This window comes from Erythrolamprus reginae, chromosome 1 (assembly GCF_031021105.1).
Source record: "Erythrolamprus reginae isolate rEryReg1 chromosome 1, rEryReg1.hap1, whole genome shotgun sequence".
NCBI lineage: Eukaryota > Metazoa > Chordata > Lepidosauria > Squamata > Dipsadidae > Erythrolamprus > Erythrolamprus reginae.
In genome coordinates, this window is record NC_091950.1 from 122,253,959 (window position 1) to 122,267,145 (window position 13,187).

General features: G+C 42.0%; 2 protein-coding genes across 10 annotated transcripts in view; both read left to right on the forward strand.

Annotated features, from left to right (window-relative positions):
• The first annotated feature begins 9,594 nt into the window (after nt 1–9,594).
• NRIP3 (nuclear receptor interacting protein 3) overlaps nt 9,595–13,187 on the forward strand; it is a 49,026-nt gene continuing 45,433 nt past the window's right edge. For 7 of the 9 annotated variants that reach the window (XM_070763488.1, XM_070763547.1, XM_070763497.1 and 4 more), the window contains exon 1: nt 9,595–9,869. In XM_070763488.1, the coding sequence (XP_070619589.1) occupies nt 9,702–9,869 (168 nt within the window). In that variant the 5' untranslated portion in view covers nt 9,595–9,701. The remainder of the gene's footprint in view (nt 9,870–13,187) is intronic. The other 2 variants (XM_070763505.1, XM_070763513.1) reach the window with 1 other exon arrangement.
• Nucleotides 11,619–12,452, forward strand: LOC139173535 (cilia- and flagella-associated protein 77-like). Its single transcript, XM_070763475.1, has one exon. It carries the CDS (start codon nt 11,619–11,621, stop codon nt 12,450–12,452), a length of 834 nt encoding a protein of 277 aa, XP_070619576.1.

A 13,187-nucleotide genomic window follows, 5' to 3' on the forward strand; every position in this document is an offset into this window, starting at 1 on the left:
AGTCCTCGTATCTGCTTGAATCAGAGTTTCTAATACCAAGTACAAGTTTTCTATCACGTCACTTTCTTTAAACAAAACAGCATAATTACTGAAAGGGGAGATTTGTTCCCTCTTTAGTCTAGAGATGAAAGAAACAAACTGAAGTATCCTTATTTCAAAAATGGAGTAAGTGCCAAACATCTCCCAAGGGACAAAACAGGTTGCTTCTTTCTCCAGAATTTGCTTATAAATAATTCATCATCTAACCGCAGACTGTTCTACAAGGAAAAAAAACAAACAGGAAAAATAACTCCTGGGTTCAAATTACTAAGATATATATTCAGGGCTATTGTCCAGGATCAGATTACTTTTAACAAAGTAACAATGGTAGCCTTGAGAGTGTTACTGAAACACTCCCTGTTTTTATGCGTAACTATAAAATCATAGTTGTACCGCTGTAAAAATGCGTAAGATTTTAAGTCACTTTCTACTAGGATTCAAAATTCTGTTGCACATATTTTATTTTTCTCTCTCTGGATAGTAATGTATCTTTTAGAAGAAACATTTTCAAAGGCATTCTTCATATCCTGTTGAAAATTTCATCTTTAATTCTAATGGCAGTTCTATCCTATTACTCACTTCACTGTTTAAATGTCCAGTTAACATGTTTCCAAAACTGCAAGGTAATTGTAATTCAATGTGAAAGCAAATTTGAAGAATCCTCAGGTATAAATGAATACACAAACCAGTAGTGCTTTGTTGCATCTTATAATATCATTCATAGCATCACTAGGCCTGCAGGATCTGGTACATGTGGTATCTGCAGGCACCATATATGGCCTAAATTAAAAGAGGAAACAGCAAATCTATATAGCAGAATGTTAGCAGCAGAAAATGCAAGCAAATCACAGCTGTCGGGAGAAAAGCCTTTTCTGCCATGGCTCCCACCCTCTGGAACATTGTGCCCCTCAAGGCAAAAACCCTCCCCATCCTCTTGGCCTTCTGGAAAAGCATTAAAACCTGATTTTGCTGCTTGGCTTGGAGTCCCACTGGAGTTGTGTTCTATAGGAACACAACTATAGTGGTTAGAGATTAAGAGCACCACCCCATTGGAAATTGGCTCCTTCCTTAGCAATAGCACTTATATACCTCTTTACAGCCCTCTCTAAGTGGCTTACAGGGTCAGCATATTGCCCCCAACAGTCTGGGTTCTCATTTTACTAACCTCAGAAGGATGGAAGGTGGAGTCAACCTTGAGCCAGGTAAGATTCAAATTGCCAATTTGCAGGCAGATGCCAGAGGTAGCCTGCAGTACTGAGTCCTGTAGGAATGAACAAATAAATAAATTATAAATGCTGTACCATATGGCTCCTTAGTTAACTTTATTCATTTTAATATTAATATTTATCCTTTGAATGTTTTATATCACGGGTGTCAAACTTGCTACGTCATGTTCCCATAATATGATTTGTGATGTTTTTCCTATTCGTGTAGGCATGGCCTGCGAGTGACACATGGTGGCCTGCAGGTGGCCAGCTTGACACACACAAACACACATTTTATATTGTTATTTTTATATTATTGTAAGGTGCACAGAGTCACTTGCTGGTTGTTAGTTGCGAACCCATCCGACCCATCACATCTCCATGGACAACGTTCTTTCAGGCATTCCTGTTCTCTACCATCCTCTGGTCCAATGAAGGGGCCCTGTCACCGGCGCTCCCGGAATGCTCCCAGTGGCGGGTGCACGCCTCCACACATGCGCATGCGCAGAAGCTGAATTTTGTGTGAGGATGCTTGCGCAAGCGAGATTTCACAAATTTCCAGAATTTTTTTGCTTCCGCACATGAGCAGAAGCAAAAAAAGGCCGAAAATCAGCAAAAAATGGCTGCTGATGCTTGGAGGGCAAAAGAGGGGAGCAAAAGAGCCCCTCCGTTGAGCGAGATCTTCCCTTCTCCTTCCCTCCGCCCCCCGCCTGCACAGGTAAGAGACCTCCAGCCACCCTCCCCTAATTCTGGAAGGTTCCATTCCACATCCCTGCCACCCAGTCTCTTTAAACTTCCCCCCCTACCTTTGGGAATATGCCACCACCGCTTGCTTGCTCCTTCATCCTCTTCTTTCAGCCTTGCTGGAACGGAGAGCAGGCCGGGCTGTCGGAGCCCAGCAGCGGCGCTGTTGTTGCTGGCTGGGTGGGGCTCCAGGCTCTCAGGTGCGCAGAACCAGTAGCAATGAGTTTTAGAACCCACTACTGCTTTGGATGGCTGCTCCTCAAGAGGAGATGCAAGATAGTTGTCTTCCATAGGGTTGAATGCTAAGAGATGACAGATTAGCCATCTTCTTCACAACTCTGGTACAGCTTTTAAAAGGACACAGTCCTCACTTTTTAATCACTTCTAGACATCACCTATTAACCATTTTAAAGCTATTAGAGACCTTTGGAATGACAAGTTTAAAAAGTCTTTGGATAAGTTTAGTTTCAACAAAAGAAAAATTAACTACAAACTTAAGAAACTGAAGCATTTGAAATAAGCAAAAGCCAAATAAGATTTTAATATAAGAAACTTATAAATGGATTAAAGGTCAAGATAATTTTAGATTATTGACTTTTAGTATAAGATTTTTACATTAATTATAAAATATAATTAGCCTTTTGTGGAAAAAAGAGGATTTTGACTATTTGGATTCATAATACTGGTAAGGAACTTAGAAACTAGACAAGACTAAAAATTCTAAGTACCGGTAGTAGAAAAAAATACATATAATCCATCTTTTTGTGTTGATTAATTGGGATTTACAAAATAAGACAAAACATCATAACAATATTAGTATTCTTTTAAAAATGGAGCCAGAAATAGGTAGTTATAATATAAACAGTGTCAGTAATGAAGTCTGATTCTACAGATAAACTATGTTCAAAAGATGCTAATGAGAGAATCAAAGATGTGAATCAAATTTAGTTTGACAAGACAAAGTCCCAAAATTGGATCCTATGCAAAATGGATCATGGGAATTATTTGGAAAAGGACATATTGATTGATTGATAAGCTTTATATGGTTGCCCATCTCATATAACGGGACTCTGGAGCAGCATATAACAATCCAATAAAATAATAAATATTTTTGAAAAAAATTGTCTTAAATTATTATAGTTATTAAAACATTAAAAACTATAAAAGCAGAAGTAAACAAAAATTGGATATACAAAAAATGGTGTGAAGTTTTAAAAATTAAAGGAGAAATACAAATAAAAAACCAAAATAATGATCTTGAATATTTTTTCTTGTTGGTTGTACAAAAAAGGCTTGTTTAAATGCTTGTGCGTGTGCAGAAACATAGAGTTAAAATAGGATGCTGGGTTTATTTGGTGATTAAAGGCATTTCCATAAGGTTCACTTTTAAAATGTTTAACTCTGTGCAATAGGATCAAGAAGAATTAAAGAAAAATCAATTTTTATTACAAAATTAAAATAAAACAATTAAGACCATTAGAAGTAAAGGGAAGGAATATAGCATTGGTTTTTTCTGATCATAATTAAAATAAGACATTTATTTGAAAATTTCTGGGAACCCTTTAGGGACCTTTTTACTGACACCGGGATTGAAAAGTTGATGTTCTATGGATATGCTTATAGATTAATGATGAGATATGGGATGGAAAAGTATCTGGTTATAACCTAATAAAGAGGGAATAGTTAATTTGTCTATGTTTATTGTAATGAAGGTTGGAAATTAGACCAAACCCCCCAATCTAATAACCACCCATTCTGGAGAAGGATGACTTTCTTTCTTTTTTTAAAAAATATTTTTTTATTGATTTTTAACAATTTAAAATCACACAACATAAAACAGTGCGTAGTGAAATGTGAATTGTGCCCACCACCCTGACATACACACATTCCCCACCACCAAATTGGGGGTATTTCTTTTATAATCCACTTAACCCAAGAGCAATATCTCTGTCTACATATTATAGAGTGATTCTAGTTTATTTCTTGTAGCTTGGTCTCAGATTCTGCTCGTCATATATCGTCTTACCTTGTCCCACCGTCCCATCAGCCGTCCCAAATCAGTTTCATTATCCAAATTTATCCTTTTTTCCATAATTTCAAATTGAATATGATCCACCATGTACCTATACCAATTTTGCATTGTCCATTTTGTCGCATCCTTCCAACCCAAAACTATTACTGCCTGAGCACTTTCTACTGCTGCTTTTTTTATTTCTCTAAATTCTCCCATCGCATTTATTTATTTATTTATTTATTATTTGGATTTGTATGCCGCCCCTCTCCGAAGACTCGGGGCGGCTCACAACAAGTGAAAAACAATCCAATAAAATCCAATTAATTAAAATATTATAAGTTTAAGAAAATCCCCTATACTAACATACACACATACAGGCATACCATATATAACTTCAACGTGCCCAGGCGGAGATGTTTAGTTTCCCCATGCCTGACGGCAAAGGTGGGTTTTGAGGAGTTTACGGAAGGCAGGAAGAGTAGGGGCAGTTCTGATCTCCGGGGGGAGTTGGTTCCAGAGGGCCGGTGCCGCCACAGAGAAGGCTCTCCCCCTGGGGCCCACCAACCGGCATTGTTTAGTTGACGGGACCCGGAGGAGGCCCACTCTGTGGGACCGAATCGGTCGCTGGGATTCGTGCGGCAGAAGGCGGTCTCGGAGATATTCTGGTCCAGTGCCATGAAGGGCTTTAAAGGTCATAACCAACACTTTGAATTGTGACCGGAAACTGATCGGCAGCCAATGCAGACTGCGGAGTGATGGTGAAACATGGGCATACCTGGGTAAGCCCATGACTGCTCTCGCAGCTGCATTCTGCACGATCTGAAGTTTCCGAACACTTTTCAAAGGTAGCCCCATGTAGAGAGCATTACAGTAGTCGAACCTCGAGGTGATGAGGGCATGAGTGACTGTGAGTAATGAGTCCCGGTCCAGATAGGGCCGCAACTGGTGCACCAGGCGAACCTGGGCAAACGCCCCCCTCGCCACAGCTGAAAGGTGGTTCTCTAATGTGAGCTGTGGATCGAGGAGGACGCCCAAGTTGCGGACCCTCTCTGAGGGGGTCAATGATTCCCCCCCCAGGGTAATGGACGGACAGATGGGATTGTCCTTGGGAGGCAAAACCCACAGCCACTCCGTCTTATCCGGGTTGAGCTTGAGTCTGTTGACACCCATCCAGGCCCCAACAGCCTCCAGGCACCGGCACATCACTTCCACCGCTTCGTTGACTGGGCATGGGGTGGAGATGTAAAGCTGGGTATCATCGGCATATTGATGATACCTCACCCCATGTCCTTGGATGATCTCACCCAGCGGTTTCATGTAGATGTTAAATAGCAAGGGGGAGAGGACCGACCCCTGGGGTACTCCACAAGGGAGAGACCTCGGAGTCGACCTCTGACCCCCCACTAACACCGACTGCGACCGGCCAGAGAGGTAGGAGGAGAACCACTGAAGCACAGTGCCTCCCACCCCCAACCCCTCCAACCGGTGCAGAAGGATACCATGGTCGATGGTATCGAAAGCCGCTGAGAGATCGAGGAGCACCAGGACAGAGGATAAACCCCTGTCCCGGGCCCGCCAGAGATCATCCATCAACGCGACCAAAGCGGTTTCCGTGCTGTAACCGGGCCTGAAGCCCGACTGCTGGGGACCTAGATAATCGGCTTCTTCCAAGGACCGCTGGAGCTGGAGTGCCACCACCTTCTCGACAACCTTCCCCATGAAGGGAAGGTTGGAGTCCTTGCTTTTTACTAGTACTGCCATTTCCTTAGTGATTGTCCATTGTATATTTAACATTCCATTGATATCCTCTTTCACTTTTTGCCAAAATTCCTGCACTATCGGGCATTCCCAAAACATATGCATAAACACTCCTTTATCTTGACAACCATGCCAACAATTCCCCCTGACATTCTGCTGAAAATGTGCAAATTGAACGGGAGTAAAATACCACTTATGTAATATTTTCCTTCTCATTTCCCTAATTCTTGTATTTTTAATTTTCCTTATATCTTCTACTATATTTTCCATTTCTTGTACCTCTACTAATATCTCATTTTGTCACCATTTAGTCAATCCATCAATCGTGTCCCCATCTGACTGCACTAGCAGTTTGTATATATTAGTTGCTTGCGCCTTTATCCCCTCACTTTTTTCTCTTATTATTTTCTCTAACCCTGTCTCCTCCCGCCATAATACTTCTTTATTCTCCCTTTCATTTAGATATTTACATATTGCATTTATTTGTAGCCACCTTCCCTTACCTAACCACCATTCTATACGATTTCTACTTGGCCTGCCATCCTTCTCGTATAACTGTTCTATCTTAGTTATCCCTCTTCCCTTCAACTCTCCTATAACCCTATTTAAGTTAATTTCGTTTTCTCTATTTATTACATAAAGCGATGACAGTTTAGATTTATATAATCCTATTTTCCCTTGCCATTTTTTCCAAATTTCCATAGTCCCTTTCATTGGGCCTATTAATTTACCTATATCTCTCCTATTCCACTTCCTAAAAATTAATTCTCTATTGTTCATCCCGTTTATCTGTTTTTCCAATTTCGCCCATTTATTTTCACTTAATTGCAACTCCATTAACCTTTCCATTTGAAAAGCTTCCCTATACAGCTCCAAACATGGAACTCCCCATCCCCCCTCTTTTTCATTCGCAATTAACCACTTTTTTCTTATTCTTGGTCTCTTATCTTCTTCAATCCAATAATTTAATTTTTTGTCCCACTCTTTAACCTTACATACCGATAACCCCCCCGATAGCACCTGAAATAGGTACATCATCTTGGGAGCTATCATCATTTTTAAAGCTCTTATTTTAGAGAGTCTCCTTAGCTTTTTATCTTTCCAGCTCCTCATCTGTTTCAACATTTTCCTCCATGTTATTCTATAATTAATCTCTTCCATTTTCACTGGGTTTTTTAATAACCAAATTCCCAAATATTTTATTTTTTTAAGTCCTAATTTCAACCCTGATTCTTTCCTAATTTCTATCTGTTCTCTCGGATCTATATTTAAACACATAATCTCTGATTTTTCCATATTAACCGACAGTCCCGATTCCTGCTTAAACTCTTTCTGGGGAAAAAATGGCTAACATATTGATCAGCAGTACTGTATCTCAAAATGAGATGAAAGCTTCCTCCTTCCCCTTCTAATTGCCAACATGATAAATCAGACATTTCATTCCCAAAAGATCTCATGCAAAGATCCCTGATTAGAAGCCTTAGCAGATGTGGAGGATGTTATATAGCCCTAATCTACAAATGAACGTCCAAATGATGTAGGTACTTAATGGGGCCTTAAATGACACCCATGTTTATGCGTTTGCAGTTAGATTTACAGTATTTTAGTTATTTATTTACAAAATTTATATCTCTGCCTACTCGCACATGGCAGGCAACTCAAGGCAGCTTACAAGGACATATAAACAATATAAAAGAAATAATAATAATAATAATAAATACCCCCCCCCCCCACAACACACATTCATATCAGCCATTTAATGAGCTCTTCTAGTTCTGCTAGCAGAACCTCATTTTCAAGATCTTCCAAATGAGTGTCAGTGTAGGGGCCAGTCTAATCTCTGGAGGGATGATATCCAGAGAGAGGGAACTACCACAGAGAAGGCCCTTCTGAGTCCTGCCAGATTTATTTTATTTTGTTTTGTTTTATTTAATCAAGCATATATAAGATTATAGAAAAAGTATAAACATGATTGTGAATACATACAAAGATAACAACATATTGGATGGCATAGAAGTGTAAACAAACAAAATATATAAATATGGTTATGAATACATGAAATGATTACGAATACGTGGGGATATTAGGACAGGGGCAGTAGGTATATTGGTGCACTTGTGCACACCCTTTAGACCCCTTTTAGGAATGGGGTGAGGTTGACTGTAGACATTCTAAAGTTTTGGGGGTTTGGAGAAGAAACCAGAGTCGGGTAGAGCAGAGGTCCCCAACAGCCGGTCCGCGGACCAGGACCGGGCCGTTGGGGTTTTCCAGCCGGTCCGCGGCGGCGCTGCCCTCCCGGCAGAGGACATTATGCAGGACAGGGTGGGGCGTCGGGCAGGGCGGGGAGAATCAGGAGGCTCCTTTGGCGGCTGGGGGCTGCCTGGCTTTGTGATTTTGGCTGGGGGGGAGTTAGGAAGGTCCTACTTCTCCCCCCCCCCAGCCAAAAACTCAAAGCCTATCTGCTGGATACGGGCGATGAGCGGGACGAGCGGCGCCGAAGCCGGTGGCTGTGGCAGCTGCTGCAAGAGGCTTCCGCGCCGCTCTGTCCCACTCATCGCCCGTATCCAGCAGATAGGCTTTGAATTTTTGGCTGGGGGGGGAGAAGTAGGACCTTCCTAACTCCCCCTCCCCAGGCAAAATCACAAAGCCAGGCAGCCCCCAGCCGCCAAAGGAGCCTCCTGATTCTCCCCGCCCTGTGGAGAAGTGTGGAGGGCTGCGTCACTAAGCTCCACCCCTCCATAACCCCACCCCCATTTGACCAAAGTCCCCCCCCCCACCGGGCCGTGGAAAACTGGTCTAGCTTAAAGCCGGTCCCTGGTGCAAAAAAGGTTGGGGACCTCTGGGGTAGAGCATTCCAGGCATTGACCACTCCGTTGCTGAAGTCATATTTTCTGCAATCGAGTTTGTATCTCCTTAAGGGACAGAACTTACAACATTCCTTGCCTCCCTGCTTTAGTGGGTTGGGTACATATGACCGGCAAGAGATAACCTAGTCCCAAGCCATGTAAAGCGGTATATAAGTCTAAATGCTATTGCTAATGCTATTGCTATGAGTGACTGAATAGGGATTGTTGGTCCAGGAGATAACAACAAAATCTGAAGGGACCTTGGATGTCTTCTAGTCCAACCCCCTGCTTACAACTTCTGGAGGCAAGCCATTCCACTCAATTGTTCTAACTGTCAGGAAATTTTTTCCTTAGTTCTAAGTTGCTTCTCTCCTTGTTTAGTTTCCACCCATTGCCTCTTGTCCTACCCTCAGGTGCTTTGGAGAATAGCTTGACTCCCTCTTCTTTGTGGCCACCCCTGAGATACTGGAACGCTGCTCTCATGTCTCCCCTGGTCCTTCTTTTCATTAAACTATAGATAATGGGCAATATCCCACTCTCACTTTGGAGAAGGAAAAGCCGATCTAATCTTACTCGTTATACATCTACAGCTGCCGGCTTTGTCTCTATGCAGCATATAGTATGATACTCACCATGCATGTTTACCCTTAACAACAGAGTCACCTCCCTTTATTTAGAAATAAAATGCAGCTTCCTTTCCTCACTGGGACGGTAACCGGCGAGGAGGTGCATGGTGGCTTTTATTTGCCAAAGGAGCCGGTCGTCTCACTTTCCCCGGGGAAGCCTGCTACTTGCGAAGCACAGCGGGCGGCCCCGCGTCTTCGGCCGGCGGCGCGCGTGGGTGGACGGAGGGCCGCTATACCGCACGAGGCCAGCTCAGCCTTTCCTCAGCGCTGCAGCCGCCGCACCGGCGGGGGCACCTGCTGGCGGCGCTCGTCACGCGGGCGGAGAGCCCCTGCTATAAAGCGCTCCCGCTCGCAGCCCGTCCGGGCGTCGGAAGAAGGAGCGACGGCGGTGGTGGTGGCCGCCGCTGTAGCTGGGTTGTAGCAGGGAAGCTGAGGCCTTGCCTGGCCGGCGCTGAGGGAGCCCGGCGAGATGTTTTACTCGGGGCTGCTGACCGATAGGAAGGACATGGACGTGAGGGAAGCCGCAGCCCTCCGACAGCAGAGGCGGATGAAGCAGGCCGTTCAGTTCAACCACAAGGACTCCGCCGACCTGCTGCCTTTGGACGGGCTGAAAAAACTGGGGACTTCCAAAGACACGGTAAGAATTGGGGGGTTTGTTCGGGGGGGGGGAGGATGCAGACGAGGGTTGAGAAACCCTCAACTGGGTTGAATGGGACGCATTCGAGCAGGGTGAACTGGATGGCCTTTGGGAACGCCCCCCCTCCCCGAATATTTGCGCTGCAATTTGGCGGGAGAAGGGTGGAAGAAATGGGGAAGAGCGAGATAGGGAAAAGGGCCGGTGATGATTCCAGTAGCTTCCTTCGTGACGGTGTTCGTGTGTGTGTGTGTGTAAGGTTGTTGTTGTTTTTTATGTACAAGCATAATGTAAATCATATTGACTTTGAACGGTTTACCAATCAAGGAAAAGGGGGAAGAGGGGAAATTTAATTCCCCAAATACAGTAATTGAATGGGCTCGTGCTTCCCCTCTCTCTTCAATAGCACAACCAGCTCTATTGATTTCTGCAGAAGGCGCTTCTTATTGAACCAGTTCCCAACAATTGCAGCTCGGGAGCCCTGCTTACCTCGAAGCTTGCAATATATGTATATATTGGGAGGGGTGGGCGGTGGGCGGTGGGGGCGCAAAATGGCAGTTTATATGGATGAAAGGCTTTTGGACGGGGAAAGCAATGCTGGAAAAAAAACACTTTAAAACCCCTCCCTTCTTTACAGCGCTTATGCCATTGATCCACTTAAAAGTGGTAGATAGATGCTTTTAGGATAAAGAAGTAATCCTGATTCTGCTACTGGCTTTCCATGACTCTTGTAAATAATCCCTTAGAAATCTTATACAGAGAAGAAAGCCTTTATTTTAAAAGAATCATTTTTTTCTCTAAAGCAAAGGATTTAGGATTTTTTCCATAACTGCAGAGCTTTCGGCGTGTTTACTATTGAAACTATTGCATTAAATATGCTCTTTGAATTGAAGAACAAAATGTAGTCAAGCATAAAACTGTGTATACCGATTTCCTTTACCTCCCCCCCCCCCCTTTGATCTTATATAGGGCATATTTGATTGGGCAACATATATTGCTTTTAAAAGCTGAAATTGTTTTTATGGTGATGTGTCATATTTATCTTCCAAAATTAATTAATATCTGAATGTGTACTGGGATTTCACAAACTATTGCTTAAACCATCTAGCAAGAACATTTATAAAGATTTTTACCTCACACTTATCTTTCAAGTTTTTTAATGTCTGATTTAATTTGGTCTCAGTTGCTTTTAATATGAGTTCTTGAAGATTATTAGATGGCTAAAGCTGATTTAGGTGTTGCAAAAGTCTGACCAAATAAGCTTTTTTTAAAAAAATCAGCAAATTGGGGACTATACTGTACTTATAAGTTCCTTCTATCTATTCAACTTTCAGATATTTGAGATACATATAGATAGAATATACATTTGAAGCCAGTAGGCATTGCAGCCCATGACAGTGACTAGGGAGTCCACTTGGGCAAAACTTAGAAGGTATAAAAAATATTCTAGAAACAAAGGATCCCTTTCCCCAGAAACAGAATTAATAAATCTATTTTTTTCTTAATGAACATGAAATAAAATGGCTTCCTGTAACTCTTTACCTTGATTATAGTTTCTCTTCCAGTCTCTAAGGCATAGACACAGAGATATCTTATTTTTTACTGGCCTGATGACATGGTGAATCACAATTACCTTTGTATGGTTTATGATGTCACACTTCATGCTATACACACACCTACAGACATCTGGATCAAATATTTGCAAAGACAGATATGAAAGCACAAGTGTCGATTTGACTGTGGTGAAGAGCAATGAGTACGTTTGTGAAAAGGTACCTTGAGAAATTAAAGAAGAGGGCTAGTGTTAGTGACATTTGTCCACCACCGCTTCTGCCTCTGACCAACGCTAATATTCAACCAGGGACAGAAAATGAAAGAATTGGGCTTGTCAGAAACAGCATGTTCCAGAATCCCCTTATCTTAAAGCCAGAACTAGGAAGAACCCGTAGAAGGTGCGCAAAGATTCCAGGAGCCAGTTTTGCGTATGGCCTAACTGCACATGGGACTGAGGGAGGAGTCCCTGAAGCCATAGGGCACTGGCAAGTTATACCACCTTGTGTTATCAAAAAGAAAGAAATACCCAAAGATTTTATTCACATGAACAGTAATGGAATTAAGGCTGGTCTTTTCACTGCAAAAGAACACTGTCTATATCGCCAGCACCATGAGCTTCACTGCAAGCCAACTGTGATTGGCAAAATCTTCCACCAAGATGTATCTCATCTTCACGATGGCATGACCTATGGGAAGCCATATCCTCCTGCTACACCCATAACAGAGATCCTTCAACATAAGTTCAGTGAACAGTGGCTGCAGGAGCAACGGAAAGCTAACATGCATCTTAAGCAGAAGAAACATTTGAAAAAACGAGAGAAGGGATACGAGACCCGTTTGACAATGTTGAATAAATATCAAATCCCTGTGAAGATAGATTCACAATGGCACATGCCAAAATTTCAGAAAATTGCTCCCCATCTTGATACCTTCCCAAGTCAAGAAGATAGACTGAATGCCATGAAAGTTCAGCAAAGGGAAGCATCAGTTCGGCGTGGCCAATTTGGTTGGGGCATTTATACTCATATCTAGGGCTCAACTTTATAAAGAAACAAATGACTTAATATCCATCAATATGAGCTCTGTGCTATGATAAAAAGTTTGATGGAACCTTCCATAAGTAGCATTAAAATGAAGCCCCTTGTAGGAAAAAGAAAGACATAAGGACATGAGTGTCTCATTGCTGAGCTTCTGCTTTCAGATAAATAGAAAGAATGGAATTCCTGACTGTCACCTAAAGAATGCATTACATCAGTTGACGATGGGATATTGGTACATCACAGCTTATTATAAAGCACCTGCCAACGTGATTTAGCTAGAAAGTTTGTATAGTCTTTTTTCCTCCAGTCTTATTTGGAAAATGAACTCACAGTAAAAAGGAAATAGTCTCCTATATTAAAATAAATAAAATACTAAGAAATGTTACTTTTTCTTGTTTAAAAGAAAGCAGAAACCATTGCACGAATAGAATAGAATTTGTCTTGGTGCATATGCTCTCAGTGTACCTAAAAGTAAAGATACATCCATCAAGAATCATAAGGTACAACACAATGATAATCCGGCAAATACTAATATTAATACTAATATAAAACTAATACTATAAGTACTAAGAATATTACCGGTAATACTACTAGTACTAATGGTAATAGGCTATACTTAATGTTATTAGGGGAATAACATCCCATTTTTTCTTAATATTTGTAGAACCCACTATATGCATAAATACTGGATTTTCTAGTCATTAATCTCTGAGATTTCAGAATGAAT

Bases quoted from the DNA above. Each gene is read 5' to 3' on its own strand.
- LOC139173535 (XM_070763475.1), top strand. From the start codon at position 11,619: ATGAGTACGTTTGTGAAAAGGTACCTTGAGAAATTAAAGAAGAGGGCT.